Genomic DNA, 22,504 nt, shown 5'->3' on the forward strand with positions numbered 1-22,504 from the left:
TGCCCTCAGAATCTTTTTTAATGTTTATTTTTGAGACAGGTTGAGAGTGTACATGCACCTGTGGGTGCGTGCGTGTACATGCAAGCTCGTGCATGCAAGGGAAAGGCAGAGGGAGGGACAGAGGATGTGAAGGAGGCTCTGCATTGACAGTGAAGAGCCTGATATGGGGTTCAGATTCACCAGCCATGAGATCATGACCTGAGATGAAGTCTGACAAACAACTGAGCCACGCAAGTGCCCCAAATGTTGCAGAATCTTAAACTGCTTTCTAAATGATTAACTTTTTACAATTTTGAAAATTGGCCATCACATTTGAGAGTCCTGTTTTGACCATGCTATATAAATTTATAAACTATTAAATATGTTTAAAAACCATGAAACTTGGCTTTATTTAAGGAGATGTGGGCTTTGGACTAACTTTTGTCACTTAACTGTAACTGGTTCTGATTGTATCCCACATAATGTCTCTAATGGGAAGAAAGAAAGGAAAATTTTGTAATTCTGAAATCTTGAAATCTGTAAAAACTACCCAAAGCTTTTTCTTAATCATTTTGGCAACAAAACTTGATTCTTAGCTGGCAGCAAAACCAGCTATTTATATCTTTTACTCATTTCTTTAAATGTGAATATTCATGTTTCTTTGCAGAAATACTGTTCTGATTATAGGATGCTACCCCTAGACACCACTGGGAGTATTGTAGTTATTACTTTTATAAAATCTGAAAATTGCTGCCTTCTACATCTTACTGTAAGTAGATAGATTGATGGATCTAGATTAGTTTTCTTTGTTAGGGGGTCCCAGATGTTCTTTAACTTTGAGGCATCCTTTTGGTTGAATGTGTTATGAAGGATGATCTATAAGTGATAATATCCAGTCACTTTTCTTCAGAAACTGTTACAGTTGGGTGTTAAATGATAGTTTGAAGGCCTGATGATCATTTTAAAAAGTAAATGTCCACCAGTAGTGAATGGATTATAAAATACACTAATCCATAAGAATCTTCCCAATGTTTAATCTTAAAAGGATGATAGTAGATAGCTGTATGGTGGTAGGAATATTCTGCCATCTTTTTTCCCCTTCTTTTCATCTGCCTAGTGTTCCTTTCCCTCCCTGTCTGCCGTATTTGTCCCAAGAGATGACTGTAGTTAGGATTATTACCAATAAGTTAGAAACCCTAAATAAATAGAATCTGTGTGGCCAGACTAGGTACTGAAGAAGCCTTGTAGATCAGTTACAAAGGCATTTTTGTGAGTTCTGCCTGAGAGTATCAGATTGTCTAAGTGTCAATCCCTGAGAGTTCTATAAAACTGAAACTTTGGTTTCTGACATAGTCTTAATATTTATTCTGGGGTGACCAGAAGGTCTTAAATCTTCATTCAAAGATCTACTCTCCAGAAAAGTTATCTTATAACCAAATATTATTTTTCTGGGATACCAGAATAGCTTTCCACATCATAACAGGAAATTTACTAGTAAATTTTTTAAAAATGTTTATTTTGAGAGAGTGAGCAAGCAGGGGAGGGGCAGAGGGAGAATCCCAAGCAGGCTCCAGGCTGTTAGTATAGAGCCTGATGTGGTACTCCATCTTGTGAGATCATGACCTGACTTGAAATCAAGAGGGCTGCTTAACTAACTGAGCCACTCAGGTGCCCCTGATAATAAAATTTCTATTTAAGTCCCCAAAAAAGTAAGTATCTTGTCAGATGACGTTGATGTCAAGATTGAGGATTACCTTACCTGGAACTTGTTCATAGTAGGGTCGCTGTAGGGTAGAAACGTACCCAGTGCATTGGAACAAATGTTTAAAATAAGTAGGATGAGCAGATGCAATGGGAGGTTCCTAACTGCTCAGAAGAGTTGGAGGAGGCTTCATGGAGAAGGCAATAGTAAGAACAGGGTCTTGTGTAAGCCTTTGCCAGAGGAGGGGGAGGTTGTTCAGTGACTACAACACGGCAAGAAATCAGGGTAAATAGGTAAAAGAATAGAAGGAGTGTAGTGGGAAGATGAGGTTGGGTAGGTAGGTTAGAGCAGATTGTAATTCTCTTTGTTTTACATGGTAAGTTTGTCGATTCGGTTTCAAAAATAGACTGAGGTAGTGAGAGGTTTTTAACTAGAGATTAGGTGTGTTTATATTAGCCTTTAGGAAAAAAAACATTTGGCGTGTGTTCATGGATTGGAGTGGGGAGTGATCTGGGTAGACCTTTTAAGGACTAGTGAGGGCAGAAATAACAGCCCTAGTTGAGTAGTGCAAAGAAAAAACAGTAGAACTTAATCTAAGTAAAGATGGGGCAGTCACTTGAGTCAGTGGGGGAAAGGAAACTACTATATGTTGAGTCTCTATCCTACTACAGGAATTGTCAAGGGCATTTTATATGATACATTTATAACTGACTACTCTCCACTGAAAAGCAGAAAAAAACCTGATCACAATCAAGAGAAAAAAATTGTACCTGTTTATGAAAAAAACAGTTCTGAAACTGTCTTCAGAGAAGAGAAACTTGATGTTGATATATTTATATGAAAGTGGAATATATCTTACTGGGTCTCTTAAGAGTTTTTTGTACAGTTGAGTTAGTGACTTCCAAAACCTTGATTTCTGGAGCACCTGGGTGACTCAGTCGGTTAGGCTTCTGACTTCGGCTCAGGTCATGATCTCACGGTTCATGAATTCAAGCCCTGCATTGGGCTCTGTGCTCACAGCTTGGAGCCTGGAGCCTGCTTCAGAATCTGTCTCCTTCTCTCTGCCTGTGTCCACCTCATACTTTCTGTCTCTCTCTCAAAAATAAATATTAAAAAAAATAATAAATCTTGATTTCTGATGTTCTCTATCATTTCATTGATTTCAAGAATATCTGTCTCTTAAGACAAGTCTGAGTAAGTTTGTACCTGCTTCATGTTTGGAATTTTGAGACCCAGAAGAAAATTGTTGGGGAAACCTTCCAACTTGGTTTTGTTTATTTAGCATTTACAGGCAAGTGCCGTACCACTCCCTTTACCAGATGGTTTGGAAGCATTGCCTGCCGTGGTCCAAGAGAAACCTATAACAATAGGCCCCAAGATTAATCACACTTAATGACACCAGATTGATATTACACTTCACAGTTTACTCAGTATTTTCATTTACTGGTGTCACTTTTATTCATTAAAAAATTTTTTTAATGTTTATTTTGAGAGAGACAGAGTGCGAGTGGGGGAAGGGCAGAGAAAGAGGGAGACAGAATCTGAAGCAGACTCTAGGCTCTGAGCTGTCAGCACAGAGCCCGATGTGGGGCTCAAACTCGAACTGTGAGGTCACGACCTGAGGCAAAGTTGGATGCTTATAAACAACTGAGCCACCCAGGCGCCCCCTGGTGTCACTTTTCACAGAACTTTGTGAAGTGGGCAAACATTGCCACTCTTTTTTATGTGAGAAAAATGAAGTTGTGATTGTTATAAATTAAAGAGGGAGTAGAGACCAAGATTTTACTTTATTTTACTTTTATTTTTTTAACTATTTATTTTGATAGAATACTTGCAGGAGTGTGGGGGGAGAGGGGCAGAGAGAGGGAGAGCGTGAATTCCAAGCAGGCTCCTCACTGCCCGTGCAGAGCCCCACGCACAGGGCTCAGTCTTAATCTCACAACTGCAAGATCATGACCTGAGCTGAAATTGAGTTGGATACTTAAACGGAACTGAACCACCCAGGCACCACACCATTCTTTTTTTTTAATCTCATTCTCTTTTCTTTGCTTGTTAATCTGATTTTCTGTTAATCTGATTTTTTAAAAATCCATGACTAAAATGTCATCTTTTTAAACATGCAAAAACATGGTTAGTCAGTTATTTAAAAATAAACCTGAAGAGAAAATTGCCTTCAAAGACAAAAATGTAATACTTACAAAGAACCACAATAGCTGATACCTAGGTACATTTAAGATTTTGGAAATGGTTTTATTAAATAAAGTTAGTAAAGCAAATGTTGATTTAGCATGGAGTGTAAAGTTTATTTTTGTTCATTTAGCAAAAAGTATAAAGTATCACTAGGAAACTAAGTTAAAGATGGGTGTACTTCACTCGTTTCTAGCATTGCAGATTGTTTTTTTTTTTTTTTTTTTTTTTTTTTTGGCCTCGTGTGCAGCAAGTCCATAGGTTTGGAACTTACATATTCTCGGGAGGCAATGTAATATAGGCAATAAATGTAGCACTCTGCCACTAGCTTATCTTAGGTTCCTCATAAAGCTGATAATATTTTTACTATTCTTCCATAAATTTGTAGTAAAATTTAAATGAGATACATAAAGGGACTTACAGACTTGAATGCGTAAAATCTGGTGTTTGGTTTGTGTGGGGGGTGGGGGGGGAAGAGGTCTGTAGTTACCTGTTCACTGGAGAAAAAGCAGCTTATAGCCATTTGAATTCAATCATTTAAATTCATTCAGTCGTTTGAATGATAATACATAGTGTACCTATACCTGCTGTAATTCAGAAAGATGGCTATCTTGTGAAACTGTTTTAATAGTTCTTTAAAAAAAAAGGTCTTTTGTTTGCAGAGATATCTTAGCCCTTTTTGCCAAGTTTAAATGAAAAAGATTTCAGTAGGAAGGTGGCGAATGTCCTAAAACCAAATATAGTAGAGTTTATTCTTTAATCCTATAGTTTTGGAGAAAAACGATGACCCAGAGTTACTGCTTTTGCTTGCTAGTGAAACAAAATTCATTTCTGTTTGAAGTGAATGGTTAGGTGCCTCCTATCCCATTCACATCAACTGATTAAAAATGGTTTGCTAGGCAGTTTGGCTGCTTTTGAATAAGGTACCAGCATGATGTATTGATTCCTGAGTTAAACATGCTTATTGTCAACCTGGAAGAGCTTACCTATTCTAAGAATTTGTGTGTGTTTGTTTGCTTGTTTGTTTTGTTTTTAATGTTTATTTTTGAAAGAGAAACAGTGTGATAGGGGAGGGGCAGAGAGGGAGAGAGACAATCTCCTGAGCCATCCAGGCACCCATGAGAATTTGTTTTTGATATCAAGAACTAAGTAGTACCTTTTGAAAGAGATTTGATATTTGTAGCATGGTTATGATTTTGTTTTTGAGAAGAAATATTGTCCACAGAATATATTTGCCATCTGTTAAGCTTTCAGGTTGAGGTGTTCTGAGCTTAGGGTAAAGATCACAAATTAAATTCTAATACTTAAGAGGTAGAGTAGGAGACAGGAAATGTCTATTTTAAGAACTAGCTGAGGAAGCCTTCAACAAATCACTATAGAATGTTACATAAATAGAAACGCCCTGCCTGTATTTACAAACCCACTTTGTAGTGCCCTCTGAACAGGCTATATTCTTCAGAATAGTGACTTAAAAAAAAAAAAAAGATATTGGGGAAACCTAGTACAGTTGTTTGAATAACAATTTAAATTTACTATTGAAATACATTCAGGTTTTCATAGGAAAACAAAGGCACTAGATTTCAGTTAATTATTTTCAGTTACTGGTTATGTTTTAATGTTACTGTACACCAGAAAACTGAGAAATTGTCATTTAAATGCCATTAATTAAACTAGTAATAGAGGTTGCAGAAGGCAGAATATTCAAACCAACATTTAACAACACTTGTTGAAAAGCATTTTGTCACTCATTATGACAATGCTGGGAAAATAAAACCTAACCAATATCCCTTCTCTCAAGGAACAGGTAAAGGAGTCTGTGTCTATTTCCTTTTCCTGCTCTGCATATGAAGTACTTGTTCATTCTCCTGACAGCCAACATTTACTGTAGGCAATAACTTCCTATTTTACTATTCCACCTTATGGAGAATATAAAAGCCAATAGATGAATGCCCTTAAGTACTTGTCTTCAAATTTATCTCTATATGTTGATTATCCTTTCTCTCTCTCTTAAGTACCCAAACATTTGCTTCTGGATTCCAGACTCCTCTTTGCAGTATTTCCTCAATATTTTTAACTTTTCTCTTAATTAGTGACCTCTTCATTTCAGCATTCAAAGATGCTTATTACTTTCATCTTTAAAAAAATAAACTCTTTCTCTATTTCTCACTATTCCCTTTTGCAACCAAATCTCTCAGATTGTATTATATATCATAATTCTTCATTTTCCATCCACAGCACAGGCCACTCTTGCTCTTTCTCCTTGCCCCACTGATAACACCAGTGTTACTCTAAGATCACTAGTGATGTCCTAGGTGCTCAGTATTTATTGAATGAAAGTAATGCACATTTCAGTCCTTAATCTTGAAGTTTTGGCAGCATTTCAGCATTGTCATGGTGGAGTATTTCTTGAAATACTCTTTTTCCACGGGCGCCTGGGTGGCTTAGTCAGTTAAGCGTCCGACTTGGGCTCAGGTGCCCCGTGTCAGGCAGGCTCTGTGCTAACAGCTCAGAATGGAGCCTGCTTCAGATTCTGTGTCTCCCTCTCTCTCTGCCCCTCTCCCTCCCTCCCCCCCCCTCTCTCTCTCTCTCTCTCTCTCTCTCTCTCTCTCTCTCACACACACACACACACAAATAAACATTAAAAAGATTTTTTTTAAATAATCTTTCTTAAAGTCCTTTTATATCCTTTTCAAGTTTATTGAATGCTAGGATTCCTCAGCATATTGGTCATATTTTTTTCCTAATGGTCTCCTCTGTTTACTTCCGTGGTCTTATTTACCACATACGTTCTGACAACTCATTTTTATCACCAGTTGAAGCATCAAATCTGTATAGCCTTTGGTACTAAATTTCTTCACTTGGGAGCTTAAATTAAAAAAAATTAAAAGTTTGAGTGTTTGCTATTTACCAAAGAGCTAAGTACTTTTCATTTATCTAATTTGGTCCTTTGAGATAATAAATGAAAAGTACTTAGTTCTTTGCCTGATAATTTCCCCATTTTTATAATAGAACAGTTCTCAGTCTCTAGTAAGCATCAGAATCACCTAGAGGGCTTTTTAAAATGCAGATTTCTGGGCCCCCACCACCACAGTAACCTGATTCAGTAGGTTTGGGATAGGTCCTGAAAATTACATTTCTAGCAAGTTCCCGGATAATGCTGATGCTGCTGATTTAGGAGCCATACTTTGAGAACCACTATGTTAGAAAAGCAAAATAAACTGCTTCACAACTGTCACACAGCTGGGAAGTGGCACAGATGAGATTTGGTCCCAGGCAGTATCTAGAGTTTACCCATTTAACCCCTATTCCTACTCCAAACCTATTATTAAATTACCTCTTTCTTAGGTATGTCAAACTCAGTATCTTCATAACTACGTAAGCCTCCAAAACTGGTCCTCTACCCACCAGAGTTTCCTAACTGCCTTTAGTATAGGCTGGAAATTTCCCTCATTACCTTCAAACCCTGCCTTTTCCATATTCAGTCTGTCACCAAGCACTATTGGTTCTTCCTCCACAAAGTTTCCTTACTTCTCTACTTTCCCCCATTTGTTGCTCTCGTCAGTCAAGGCCACCATCAGTTCTTACCTGAATTTCTAAAATAGTTTACTAACTAGTCACCTTTTTGCCCTCTTTTAATTAATTCATATAATACCAGGATTTTTTTTTTAAGGTAAATGAAATTAACACCTTGTTTAAAATCCTTCTTTTGCTTTTAGACTATAGGCCAGAATCCTGACCATGACCTGCAGGGCTCTATATGACCTATCTGCACCTGCTTGAGAGGATCAATATATACTCTTCTCTCCTTCATTATGCAAATACGTAATCCTACTGGCTTCTTAGACCAGACCATAAATGCCAGATCCATTCAGTGATTTGAGGTTTTATAACTATGCACTAGAACCATTACTGGGTGGAATTCCATTGTGTAAGTGTACCACAGTTTCATTTGCCCACCATGGAGTTTTTTTGTTTTTTTTTTTTTGAATCAAGTATCTGCTTATGTAAAGAGGAAGGATTTCTCTCTTTGTTATTTAAAAAATTTTTTTTATCTTGAGTGTTGGGAAGCTAGATCAGTAAGTATGGAGTGGTATTATCAAAAATGAATCTTGGGGGACGCCTGGGTGGCTCAGTCAGTTAAGCGTCCGACTTCAACTCAGGTCACGATCTCGTTGTCCGTGAGTTCGAGCCCCGTGTCGGGCTCTGGCCTGATGGCTCAGAGCCTGGAGCCTGCTTCAGATTCTGTGTTTCCTTCTCTCTCTTCCCCTCCCCCGTTCATGCTCTGTCTCTCCCTGTCTCAAAAATAAATAACCGTTAAAAAAAAATGAATCTTGGAAGTAGAGGACAGATTGTCCATAAAAAGTGGCATTTAAAAAATAAAAAAAAAATTTTTCAATGTTTATTCTTGAGAGAGACCGCATGAGTGGGGGAGGGGCAGAGAGAGAAGGAGACACAGAATCTGAAGCAGGCTCCAGACGCTGAGCTGTCAGCAAGGAGCCTGATGCTGGGCTCGAACTCACGGACCGCAAGATCATGACCTGAATGACGTGAGTCAAAGTTGAAAGCTTAACCGACAAAGCCACGCAGATGTCCCCAATTTTTCTTAAGTTTATTGAGAGAGATAGAGGCAGCATGAGCAGGAGAGGGGCAGAGATGAAAAGAGAGAGAATCCCAAGCAGGTTCTACTTTACATGGGGCTCAAATCCACAAAACTGAGATCATGACCTGAGCTGAAACCGATAGATGCTCAGCTGACTGAGCCATCCAGGAGTGCCCAAAGTGGCATTTTTAGTGTTTATTTTTGGGGCTCCTGGGTGGCTCATTCAGCTGAGCATCTCACTTTGGCTCAGGTCATGATTTTGCAATTTGTGAGTTTGAGCCCCACATCTGGCTCTGCACTGACAGCTCAAAGCCTGGAGCCTGCTTTGGATATTGTCTCCCTTTCTCTCTGCCCCTCCCCTGCTTGCATTCTGTCCCTCTCTCAAAAATAATAAACATTAAAAAAGTTTTTTTGAAGTTTATTTTTGAGAGAGAGCGTGCGTGTGCACACGAGCGGGGGAGGGGCAGAGAGAGAGAGGGAGACAGGATCTGAAGCAAGCTCTGCACTGTGTATGACCTGAGCTGAAGTCGGACACTTAACCAACTGAACCAACCAGGCGCCCAATTAAAGTACCAAGAGGATGCCTTGATTTCAACTCAGGTCATGATCTCATGGGTTCGTTAGTTCCAGCCCTGGGTCAGGCTCTGTGCTGAGGACGTGTAGCCTGCTTAGGATGCTGTCTCCCTCAAAATAACATTAAAAAAAGATAATGAATAGAACTATGAGCATTATATTTTTAAGCAAGGAGACCCAAGAAACTGTTTCAGTAATTCACTAATCCAAGAGAATGATGATGCCTGAATTAAGGCAGTGGTAGAGAAACAGAAGGGATGGAACAGATTTAAAAGAAATTAACAGATTGGAACCAAAAGTATTGGTATCATTAGTATGTCATTTACGCTGCCTTTCCACATCCTTTCCATGTATCAAGGTTAATTCTAAGGAATTACCTCTTCTCTGAAGCCTTGCTTTACTATTCTAGCTTTAATTGGTCTTTTTCATTTCTGAATCAATACAGAAACCATGTTTTACACACCTAGTACTTGGTACTAGCAGCAGTAGCAGCTGTCATTGGATGCCAGACACCAAAACTCTAACACTTGACTTGCATTACCTATATATATCAAATCTGTGATCTAGTTGGAAGCATATGAGGAAACTGAGGTACTTGCTCACATAGCCAGTAGCCTAATTCACCCTGTCTCTAAAGCTTATTCATGTTCAGTACAGTGTACTCACTGTTGAGTGTGCACTTGTTCTTGTGGTTGAAAACCATGTCTTAACGATTTTGTACCTTAATGGCATTAAGCATATAGCAGGTATTTAATACTTACATATATTTTTCTATTTAGTGTTGCATAAGAAACAATACCAAGAAGGGAGTGGTGTTTTGATGATGGCTATGGTATGGTTGTAAATAACTGATTAAAATATCTCCTTTTCAGACCTGGATGGTGCTCTACTCTCAGGGCCAGATTGTGATAGGAATGTGAATACAAATTTATTGGCTGAAGCCGGCTCCAATCAGGATGGAGGTGATGCTGGTAGGTGCAGTAGGATTTTATTAGTAAGAGTATGTTTAAGAGGATTTAAAGATTTGGCATTGTTTGTGTATATGTTTAAGGACCTACTGCAGTTTCTTTCCTATCTGTCTGTCTAATCAGTTTATCTATTTATTTTTAAGTAGGCTCCACACCCAGCCAGGCACCCCTCAGTTTCTTCCCTTAAAGGAGAGTAGCTATGTTTGCGATAATGCTTTGGAAGCCTGGTGAACACAAATAGATGGGTGTTTCTTATTCTTTGTGGGAGGCATTTATTTAGAGATTTTAGAATTCTTAAATATCAGAATAATTAAGTTAATAGAGATGGTGGTTTCCTGCTAGTATATACATGGAATGAGAATGATAATTATCCAAATGGCTAGTTAATGTATTTTAATTAGCTTTGATATAAAATAATAGTATGATTAGTGATGGCAATACAAAATGTTAATTCTGAATAGTAATATTTCTATCATTTGAACTTTGGGAGAAGTAAAGGCAAAGAATCCATGAATATTCCAGAGAATAATGTGAGTCTGAGTAAATTAGGAGAGGGAAAAGCTTTCTTAACAGAATGCCAAGCTAATAAATACAGAATGATAGAATTGAAAAATACCCCACAGGAAACAATTCAAGATCATCCATGGATGTTAAGCCACTGTTGATGGGCTTATCCCATAATGACTGGGCAAAAGACTGTTGTAATAGCATATTCACATGGTCTTCATGTTATCCCATAGATTATTTCAGTTACAAAAAAGAAAAGATTTCTTTACAATAAAAAAAACAGAAATAACCTGCCTCTTGCCATAATGCAGTAGCAGGTGCACAACATCACCTATGCCAAAATGTTTAACTCAAATCTGATCATGAGGGAGATATCAGACAAGCCTACAGAAATCTAGCTACTCTGGGTTTTTTAAATGTTAATGCCATGAAAGACCAGCAGAAGAACCACTAGACTCCAGGAGACCAACCAAAAGGCATTATCAGTCTTGATAACATCAGGGTTCTAAAATGAGTAAAGGGGCATTTGGGGAACAGTTGGAAATTTGAATATGTAGTATGGGTTAAATGGTAGTTGGGCAATTTTAAATTTCTTGGATGCGATAAAGGTACTGTGGTTATGTTTGAAAAAGCTCTAGAAAATACATGCTATATTGAGGGGTGAAGTGAATTTCTACACATAAACATTTTCAATGGGGGATGGTCCATATAATCTTTTCAAAAAAAGTAAACCCTTGGTTTAAAGCCGTTTCTCTTAGGGGTCATTTTGATCCATGTGCTTTTTATGACTGAGATCAGCCTTTGTCTTAGGATTTGAGTTCAGAAAAACACTGCTTTCTTCTTAGTTTGCCATTATGGAAAAATGTACCCTGAAGGATATTATTAAACAGTGAGCACAGTTTTGAAGTAGATCTTTAATTACCTTAATGATCTTCCAGTGTATTGAATTATAAAGGCAATACCTTTGTCAAACTGCTCATATACTTCCTATAAATAGTAATTTCTACTGTTAAAAGAATTGGGACAGGTGAAAGAAGTTTGGGTTGAGGTTTTCTTAATTTGAATTTTGTATTCTAGATATGGTGTCTCTTGTCTGTTATCCTGGATGTTTATTAGATCTTTAGATTACCTAGAGAAATACAGAATTTCGAGTATTAAAAAGTTTTAATTTTTTTAAGTATTTTGAGGAAGTAAAAAATAGTACGTGTGTGTTAGCATTCACTAGATACATTTATTCAATAAATAGTTGAAGGGTATATGCTTTGGACATTAGCAATACAAAGGTGAGTAAAACAGGCAAGTTCTTGCTCTCAGCTTTTTTGTACTGATTTCATCAAGAACTACAAGTCAAAGCTCAGGCTTTATGTAGAAGTGTAAAACTGAAAATTGATAGATTTGTGTTCACAGGCTACCACCCCCATCCCAGTCTCCACCCCCCCCCACACACACATGTACACGCATGATGTCTCACTTTAGGATTCTGAAAACTTACCCTTGAACAGAAGTACATTATAGTTTAATTGTCTAATTGTCAATTCAGAAGTCTTTACTGACATTAAAAAGGTATAAAGGTATTCCAAGTATAAAACAATTTACATTAATAGAAATGAATTTTTTTTTAAGTTTATTTATTTTGAGAGAGAGGGGCAGAGGGGCAGAGAGTCCCAAGCAGGCTTGTGCTGTCATTGTAGAGCCTGATAATGGGGCTCAAACCCAAGAAAGGAGAGATCGTGACCTGAGCTGAAATCAAGAGTTGGATGGCTCGACCAACTCAGCCTCCCCTGTGCGCCGATTATAGTGAAATTTTAAACACCTTAGAGACCTTTTGCATTGTTGGTTAGTGATACTTTCAATGAAGAAGAAATATTAAGTTATTTTAATTTTTTTAAATGTTTATTTTTGAGAGAGAGAGAGAGAGAAGGAGAGCATGAATGGGGGACAGGCAGAGAGAGAGAGAGAGAGGGAGACCACAGAATCCAAAGCAGGTTCCAGGCTCTGAGCTGTCAGCACAGGGCCTGATGCAGGCCTCAAACTCCTGAACCATGAGATCATGACCTGAGCTGAGGTCGGATGCTTAACCGACTGAGCCACCCGGGCACCCCAAGTTATTTTAATTTTTAAGAGAAGTAGTATATCTGGCAGGTAGATACAGGAAAATAAATTTTTACGAAGTCCTTTTTAACAAGCATTGTTTTATATAAAGTCCATGGTTTTTGTGGGAGGAAAATTAATTACTGCACAAGTGAGTGAGTATATAGCCTGGAAAGGAGTGTTCAGGCAGAGGAAAGAAGAGTTGAAGTGCAAAGGTCTTGCAGAGGGACCCATTTTCCCATGGAGGAACAGTACAAAGGCCAGTATGGCTGAAACAGATTGACCAGGGGGAGTCGTTAGAAGCAAGGGCTAGAGTAGGTAAGGCTATGTAAGATTTTGGAAGTCTTTGGTTTTTACTATGAATGAGATATGGGTAGTCCTTGCAGGCTTTTGAGCAGAGCAGTGCCAGGCTCTGAATTAAAGTTCTGAAAGAATCTCTAATTGCTGAGTTGAGAGCAGACTGTAAGCGGGCAACATTGTGAGCCTGGATACAAACTCTGATGGCTACTGAAAATAATCCAGAGGCAAGAGTTGATGATTGATTGGATCAGTGTGGCAATAGCTATGGAGAATTCTGGATATGTTTACATTGCCACAGGATTCCTGGATTTAGGGAAATACATACAAATTCAAGAAGGAATCTTGTCCAGGGGTGATTGGCTGGCTCAGTCGGTGGAGCATGCAACTCTTGATCTCAGGGTTGTAAGTTCATTCAAGCAACCACATTGGGTTTAGAGATTACTTAAAAAAATAAAATCTTAAGAAGTAAAAAGGAATCATATCCAAAGGAGGTAATTTTTCTCTTAGCTAGTCTAAAGGTCCTCTGGCACAGATTCCTTAAGGGATATTGACTATTCTAATTCTACTTTCTGGATTTAAGGATGGAGTTAGAGAGGTTTTGATGAACTTCCCAAGAGGGCATTCAGTTACCTTGTCCAGTGTGTCTGAAACAACAAACGGGTGTAATAATGCGAGAACCTTGAATTTGTAATTTCCTTGTATTTATTCTTCATCTGTTTTTCTATACTGATTAGTCTTTTTTTTTTTTTTTTTTTTTTTTTTTTTTTAATTTTTTTTAACATTTATTTATTTTTGAGACAGAGAGAGACAGAACGTGAACGGGGGAGGGTCACAGAGAGAGGGAGACACAGAATCTGAAACAGGCTCCAGGCTCTGAGCTGTCAGCACAGAGCCCGACGCGGGGCTCGAACCCACGGACCGTGAGATCATGACCTGAGCCGAAGTCGGACGCTTAACCGACCGAGCCACCCAGGCGCCCCATATACTGATTAGTCTTAAAAACAAGATTGTGATTATTTTGGGGACAATAAGGACACTATTCCATTCCACAGCTGGGCTTCAGGGCGATAGTCTCAAATGATATAATAATTAGGAGTAACAATTAAGAGTGCTGTTTTGAATGTTTGAAATACAGTATAAAAGAGCACTTTTCTTGTGGCCTCCATGCAGTATTAAATAGTATTTAGATTTATTTCCCTAAATTTTTCTCTACCTGTGGTTGAATTGTGTTTTAAATTTTAGTTTTCCTATTTCAGATGCCTGCCAATCAGGGTTTTATGATTAGGATAATAAATAATGGAAAAAAGTGCAATAAAGTATGCAGACATGTCAGTTTTAGACTAAAATGTAGACATTTTTATTTAGCTATTTATATTAAGCTTCTCTATCATAGTGCTCATAAAATATAAATAAATATTTTTTTCTTTTAATTCTAATAAGAGGTGTTTATTACCACCATTGTATCAGAATGACTTTTCAATTGTATTAGGTACTTCACATGATTTCAAGTATGGCCTGATGCCTGGCCCTTCAAGTGATTTCAAGTATGGATTGCTACCAGGTACTTCAAATGATTTCAAGTATGGATTGATACCAGGTGCTTCAAACGATTTCAAGTATGGATTATTGCCTGAATCTTGGCCAAAACAAGAAACTTGGGAAAATGGCAAGTATTAGTCATCTAAACATCTACAGATTTTTTAAATTATTTTTAACAATTAAAAGCTTCCATATTCTGGGTTTTAAAAAAATTGAATAGTATGGTAGCCCTATAATAATCCCTGTTCTCAGGGATAGAGACAAGGTTTTGATAGCAAATTTTCTGTTTAATATATAATTGCTTTTTGTGTGTGTGTGTTTTTGTTTCGTTTTGTTTTGTTTTTATTCTCAAAGGTGAATCATCTCTAATCATGAACAAGTTAAAATGCCCTCATTGTAGCTATGTAGCCAAATACAGACGAACACTAAAAAGGCATTTGCTCATTCATACGGGAGTCAGATCATTTAGCTGTGACATTTGTGGAAAACTGTTTACTCGCAGAGAACATGTGAAAAGACATTCCCTGGTAAGTAACTTTAAATATAAATGATCTTTGAGATAAACTATATTTATGTCAGGGAAGTTTAAGATATTTTAACACTATTACCTGAAATTTAGGGAAGGTTGATATTAAATAAATTGCCTTAAACAGAGAATGTGATTTATGAACTGAACTTCATACAGAAAAACAAGGTATATATTCACTCATTGTTGAATGGGTGGTTTGAGTGGTTCAAATGCATTATTGTCTGTACTATCCTTATATTGGATTTTTCCCCCCTTCAATTAGGTGCATAAAAAGGATAAAAAATACAAATGTATGGTGTGTAAGAAGATCTTCATGTTAGCAGCCAGTGTTGGAATAAGACATGGATCTCGACGCTATGGTGTTTGTGTAGACTGTGCAGATAAATCACAACCAGGAGGGCAAGAAGGTGTAGATCAGGGACAGGATACAGATTTCCCTCGGGATGAAGAATATGAGGAAAATGAAGTAGGAGAAGCTGACGAAGAGCTGGTTGATGATGGAGAAGATCAGAATGATCCATCTCGATGGGATGAATCAGGAGATGTTTGTATGTCTCTAGATGATTAACTGACCTATACTCCTCAAGGATGCTGCATTTGGACATAATATGAATCGACAATTTGAATTGTTGAACTTGAAGGCTTGCAAAATATGGTACATGCTGGATGGTAGTTATGTTGCTGTGAAAACTGTAGGGTCAAAAAGCCTTATAGCAAAAAAAAAATTTTTTTTTTTATATTTGCACAGGACTGTACAGCAAACAACCTTGTGGTTGGATTACATGGAGTCCCATCTTCAGTCAGTTATCAAAAATATTTTTTATTTATAGGATATACAGTAACTATTTGGGTCCTATGAATATATAGTATGTGTCCTTAAAGAGCTTACATTCATGTGCCACTTTAACATGAATGAAGAAAACCCATTTATAAGACTACAGTGACAGCTGACCCAATACTCTGTCCATCAAACCACTCAGGCTAGTTTGTACTAGTAGAGTTTTGTTTCTATTTTTATTTTTATTAATTTTATTTTTTTTAATACAGATTTTCAGTGAGGGGCCTTTTCAACCCCATGGGTTCTACCTTTCTGTATTTTTCCATTTTAATTTGCTTCATAACTTAAACCAAGTCTCTTCTAGTCTTAGGTATTATTTCTCAATTTTGTGCTGATGGGCATGTTTATAAGAACTGGAGAGGTAATTTATTGGAATGAACTAACTGACTTCCTCCATTCCCCCTTTCCTTTTTGACATGAATTTTACTACTTTACAAATGAAGAAATGATGTTGCAAAGTTAACATGGCGAAGTTGACAAATACCACTAAAATGATTATGATCTAGAAGTAACTTTCTCCTGCTGCTGTAATCGATAAATGGTTACTATATGACATGACGTTTTCTGACATGGTATTCGGTTTTGGGTATCTGTTACTTTGGCACTATTCTGGTTTGCCTCTTTTTATTTTTGCCAGTGTACTATACCTCAGTCCTATATGAAAAGACAGAAATCTAATCGAAAGAAAAGTCGTCATAGAAACAATAAGGAAAATGATTTGTTTCCTAATTTGACCTCCATGTCCAGTTTGGTTAGCTTGTTATGCAATATAAGTGAAATATCAGGTTTTTATTCCTGTGCCCTTTTTATCATTAAAAATAACACAAAAAGTGCATTCTCTTTTGTTTGATACTTACTGGGATATTGAACGTTTTGAAATTATGATAGATCATTATTTTTTCAATTCCTCAAAGTTACTACATCTTCATATATAGTCTTTCTGGTAGTCACCATGATTCAACAATCTGCAAAAATCTTACAAATAAGATATTGAGAGGCTTTACAATTATTCTGTTAACTAAATTCTTCAGGGTACAAGGGGTGATGTATTAAGTTGAAATTGTCAGATTTATTTAGCCTAATGACAGATGAATTAGCTGATTGTTAAACTCACAGCAGCATTTCACATAATTAATATTAACATGCATGACATTTATCAGGAACATATTGTATATTATATAAGATTGAGGGATATCATATTTTCAGCTTTCTTTTAAATAGAAATTGAGTATATTTTCCTATTTTATATCAGGTCACTAAATTATGCTATTTGTGTGGAAAAAATTGCAAAGTATACTTTGACAGACATAATCCTTTTGGTGCTCCATCTGATCAAAGTTGAAAAGCTGATAGGTTTTTTAAGAGACAAGCTTTCTCATTGTCTCCGACTTCAGTACTATAATGGTTTAATGTTAGACATTGATGTTTTTGCTTGGATAAATCAAAGATATAAAATACAGTTACATGGTTAGATACATCTTTTGTCATCTAAACTTTATTGTAGTTTCTACATAATTGTAAAACTGACATGAATAGTTTGGTTTTGATTTTTGTTTAAGACTGAAGAGTACATCTTATTCTCAGTGTTCTAGACAAATGAGTATAATGTAATTCTGGTGGGGTCCAAAGTAGACGTTAGTTGGGCAAAGATACTATGAATGAAAAAGTATTTTAAACGTAAAATGTTCTGCTTTGTGAATATGTAAGTATAGTATAAAGATTTCTTTCATCCCATTATCCCCCTCCTTTAAAATAAACCATAGTTTACAATTGGTAGATCTGTCTATATATAAATATATATTAAAGAGAAAAGATATATATCTGAAAATCACCTAAATCTGCTTTATTAGACTACAGTTCACTTATTGCATAGAAACTGGACTTGGCTTTACATTCTTAATGTACTTTTACTTTTCCTCAAGATATGAACTTACTCTCTTTAAACTGAATTTTCTTTTACTACTTAAATCATTTATGTATATCTGGTAAATTATGACCAAATTTTTGTTAGATTGCATACAGTAAATTGAAATACACACTTGGTACACTACGGGATTGTTGTGCTTTTGTTTTGGTTTTAGTTGGAAACAAGGTTTGATGTAGATGGCTTGTTACTGTTAATTTAAAATATTCTATAATTGTCCATTACTTTTTATGTTGTGTTGTGACAGATTTGGCTATATTTTTAGTCAACTGAAATATGATACTTTAAAAGTTTGTTTTTAGAAAGGTAATCCAAAGGAATAATGTTTATACTCTTGAATATATTAGCCTCAGCCTATATAAAAATTTCTTCTTTAAAGTAAACATTTTACCAGAAACAGAACTGACAGATTTTTCTACTTGCTGACTGCCTAACTTATTTTGTTTCATGATCTCGAGGGACTGCCTTTTCCCTTCTAGGTCTTTTTTTAAAAATAGTTTTAGTACTAAGGTATACTACTGGACTTTTTTTTTTTTTTTTAAAGTATATTCTTTTTCTGACTTACAGTACAATTTCAGGAAGTTGATAGATAATAAGAACTTATGATTGGTCTCAAGGTGACAATGAAATACTCATAATTTTGTCTGTGGAGCCCTGGCAGAATTATGTGTTATACATTTGCTGAATTTTTCTCTTGTAACTTATATTTTAAATGAGAAGCATATTTTAGAGCTTGTAATTTTAATGAAGAGGAAGAATATAAACTTTCTTTCCTATTTGCTCTAGTAACAGACCCTCTCATATAAATCAAGATCATGTATTATTTCTTAGAATTCTCAGAGACAGTTACTTCCATATGGTCCCTGCATTGTTGTTATTGGCCCTCATTATTCATATTCACTAGATGTTTTGCTAAATTTTAGCACCCTAGCAATTAAGAGCTTAAAAAAACTGTAGGAAGGGGAAGCTGAACACTAATGAATAGCTTTGAAATTTGCGGGGGGAAGGGAAACACTAGCTGGTTTTGGTAGAGCCATCCTGCTGGAGAAGAGAGAAATGAATGAGTTAATTCATGTAAAGCGCTTAGAACAATGTCTGGTGCATAATAGGAGCCTAATACATCTTAGTTTAATAATAGATGTGAACCAAGAGGAAAGGGGGAGAAAATAGAAAATGAAAGGATCAGGGTTGGGAAATTTATATTCATACAGTACAGTTGTAAAAAGCCTGAAGATGACTGGAGGAGTATAATACGGGGCAAAGTGTGATGGAAGAGGAGTTCTAAAAAATAAATTTAAAAACTTCGGTAAGCTTTATGTATATTTTAAAGATTTTGTCAACATAGAAGAGTTTATTTTTCTGGATAATGATTCAAAAGCTACCATTGTTTTAGTGCCTACATGTGCCCTTGCGCTTTACATTATTTTGTCTAATTCCCTAAGGTGGGTGCTATTGTCTCCATTTTATGGAAGAGAAAAGGCTCCAAGAAATTTGCATAACATAACTTGCCCGATGTGACACAGCTACTAAGTGGTAGAGCTGGGTTTTGACCAGATCTGATTCTGAAGCCCATGTTCTTTTTAGGGGGCTCTATTAACTGCCTCATTAAACTTTTGTAGAATTTCAGTGCTTTAAAAGCAGTTTGTGTATGGAGACATGTTCTCCCCATAAAACATCATACGTTAGGAATTTGAGTGTCTAATCTTTCCTCCCCCTCAAATATCCTTATCAGTCTTTTCCTCCTAATACAGCAGTTTTGTCACCTGACTATAAATAAGACACCTGACCTCAGTATAGCACATGCTATTAATTGGCTGTGGCATTTTTATTTTTAAAAGGATGGTCTTAAAGTGAAGAACTAGATGCGAACCCCAGTTTTTGTGCCGTTCAGTCACCCAGATCCTTAAACTTAACTATGGTACATAATATATGTGCTTAGAACTAACAGGTGTTTTTTCTTAGTCACTTTAGGATTTAAAATGGCAAGTTTTTTCCTGCTGTATCCCTGCTTTCAAATGAAGTTGAACAGTTCTTAGATAGTTTAAAATGTGTTAGGGATAAGCACACTTTAAAAGATGTTTTCTGGCCCTGAATTTTATGACATTGGGTACTTAATTTGGAGTACACTGGCTATTGAGAACAAAATTTTGGGTTGAGGAGAGGGATGGTTGAGGCCATTATGAAATGGGAGAATCAGCATTTTAAACACTGTAAACATAAAAGAACGCTTTCTTCTGCCTGCTGTTTGTAAAAGCTCTTGGGGAAGATCTTTTACGAAGACCAATTTTTTAAATGTAATTTACCTACCTAGTATAAGTGTCCTAAGACATGTATGTAAACTTCCAAAACTGTTTTGTCTGTGTATTTAGAAAATACACAAGAATCTTTATCAAACCTAAAAATATAAACTTGTGAGCACTAAACTTGCTTCTGGCTTTGTGAATTTTGTTGACTCTGACATTTAATTCAGATTTCTTTGAAAGTGTATTAATTTGGACTATTTGGGGTAGGGGAGCACCTTTGTTAACTTTGACTTATGTATAATTCAGATATCTTTGTACTTAAGGTTTACACGTTTGAATTACATAATAGGGTTTTTTGGTTTGTATGTTTTTATATGAAGTGCATAAATGACTCAAACTACCTCCTCGTAATGCTTGGAGAGCTGCTTTAATTAATAGATAGCAGTGATTTGTAATCAGCATTTCATCTATCTTTTAATCTTTATTACTTTTGGGATTCTTTACAGGTTTTAGAAAACATTAAAATATTTCCCCTCTAATTTACACGTGTGCATAATTTGGGAAGTGGATTGAAAAGCAAAGGTAAACTACATCCCATATTTACTGCGTATTAGTAGACTAATGAATTACAAGTAAATCTATGTTTTGGGTGTCTGTAACTTTAATAATATAGAGAAAACATACTTGTTTTATTATTATTTTTTTAGGTATTTGTGGTTGTGGTGTTAGTAATAGAACAAAGGAAATCATAGAGTGACCAGATACAGACTTTACTAAAGAAATGAAAGTTTTGTTTGGAGAAGGGTGGCCATGTAACGTGTAAAAGCCTAGTGTCTTAAACTTATAAAAGCCGTCATGTGGCAGAATAATTACATATATTCTGTATGGTTCCAAGAGGTTAAGACTGGGACTATTTGACTCCAGATTAAAAAGCAGCTTTTAGTAATTATCCAAAGATGAAATGTAATTGCTTCAGAAAGAAACCAGATGTCCTATTGCTGGAGATATTCTAGAGAAAGTGGAAGATTACCTGATAAGCCGTTTGGCTAAGGTAATAATTGACCAAACATTTCTATCCAAAGGTGTTTTGTTTTTCGCTTAAAAATTTTTGGACCATTGTAGTTAACCAGTTTTTTATCTGGTTTAGCAAGAACATCGATAAGATTATGTGTAAGTATCTCATGACACCAAAAAGGATACAGTGGAAATTAAGAGCGATTGGTTTAGCTTTATGGAAAAAATTGCTATTTGAGCTTTTTTCTTTTTCACTTTGCACATCATCACAGACCAATGTTTGGAAGGTAGTATAGGAAATTAAATTACTGGGTCCTTGGTTAGATGAGAAAATTAAAGGTCCTTCAGGTCTTCGTCTGTGTTGTAACTTTTTCTCAATTTTGAACTAAAGGAAATAAAAAATGAACCACAAGAAATCTATTCAGTTAATTATAGGAATTAAAAAATAGGCTGTATTACTGCATGGTGCCTTTACATGCTATTGATACTTTCTGATTGCCAGCCAGATATTTCTTTTTTCCAACCCAACCAAAGTTTGGCAATAAGTAATTATTAATCTTCCAGGCATAATTTGGTATGTTTTAGAATATTAGTGAAAGATACACAGGAGGCAATCATTTCTTAGCACATGTCTGAACAGTCACTCAGCGACACAAAATGTTTCAAGATAATTGTAGAATTTTTTAAAAAGTTTGTTTTGAGAGTGAAACACTGTGAGCTGGGAAGGGCAGAGGGAGAGGGAGACAATCCCAAGCAGGCTCTGCATGATCAGTGTGCAAAGCTCAATGCAAGGCTCAAACCGACAAACTGAGATTATGACCTGAGCTGAAATCAAGAGTCGGACACTTAACCAACTGAGCCACCCAGGTACCCCAATTGTATAAGTTTTTAGGTTGAAGGAAATTTTTTTAATGTTTATTTTTTAGAGAGAGCACACAAGCAGGGGAGGGGCAAAGAGAGAGGGGGACAGAGGGTCTGAAGCAGGAGGTTCTGTACTTACAGCAGCAGTTCGAACTCCACACTGTGAGATCATGACCTGAGCCAAAGTTGGGCACTCAGCCGATTGAGCCACCAGGATCCCCTAGGTTGAAAGAAATTTTGACAGACTGATAACTGATTCCCAGAGAGGTTACAACAATGACTTTGCAGTCAGTTTTGGGATCCAGGATTTGGGAAAACTGAAATTAGAGACTACAAAGTGAACTTAAATGTAATTTCTGGCACGCATTCTGAGTTCAAAATTATTTACTAAGTGATTAAAAGACCGTCAGCAAATTTTTTAGGAATTTGCTTGCTACTATCTAATGGCATATAGTTAATAAGCTAATTTCGTTTACAAGTAGTTTGTGTTGCCAAGCACAGGATGTGTGGGATTCCTTTGGATCCTTTCCCACAATACCCCCATAGGTGACCACTATCTGAAGACATAATAACCAAACCCAACTTATAGCAGGTATCATGATAGAAATCTCAGTGCACATAGCCTTTTGATTTTTTTTTTAACCTACAC

General features: G+C 36.4%; 1 protein-coding gene across 2 annotated transcripts in view; it reads left to right on the forward strand.

Moving 5' to 3' along the window:
• The window catches only part of ZBTB10 (zinc finger and BTB domain containing 10), a 33,222-nt gene extending 17,150 nt beyond the window's left edge, over positions 1 to 16,072 (forward strand). For both annotated transcript variants that reach the window (XM_007073796.3, XM_042972904.1), the window contains exons 3-6: positions 9,914 to 10,012; positions 14,397 to 14,573; positions 14,801 to 14,973; positions 15,238 to 16,072. In XM_007073796.3, coding sequence (XP_007073858.1) covers positions 9,914 to 10,012; positions 14,397 to 14,573; positions 14,801 to 14,973; positions 15,238 to 15,543 — 755 coding nt within the window. In that variant the 3' untranslated portion in view covers positions 15,544 to 16,072. The remainder of the gene's footprint in view (positions 1 to 9,913; positions 10,013 to 14,396; positions 14,574 to 14,800; positions 14,974 to 15,237) is intronic.
• Positions 16,073 to 22,504: the final 6,432 nt, after the last annotated feature.

Source organism: Panthera tigris, chromosome F2, assembly GCF_018350195.1.
Source record: "Panthera tigris isolate Pti1 chromosome F2, P.tigris_Pti1_mat1.1, whole genome shotgun sequence".
Taxonomy (NCBI): Eukaryota; Metazoa; Chordata; class Mammalia; order Carnivora; family Felidae; genus Panthera; species Panthera tigris.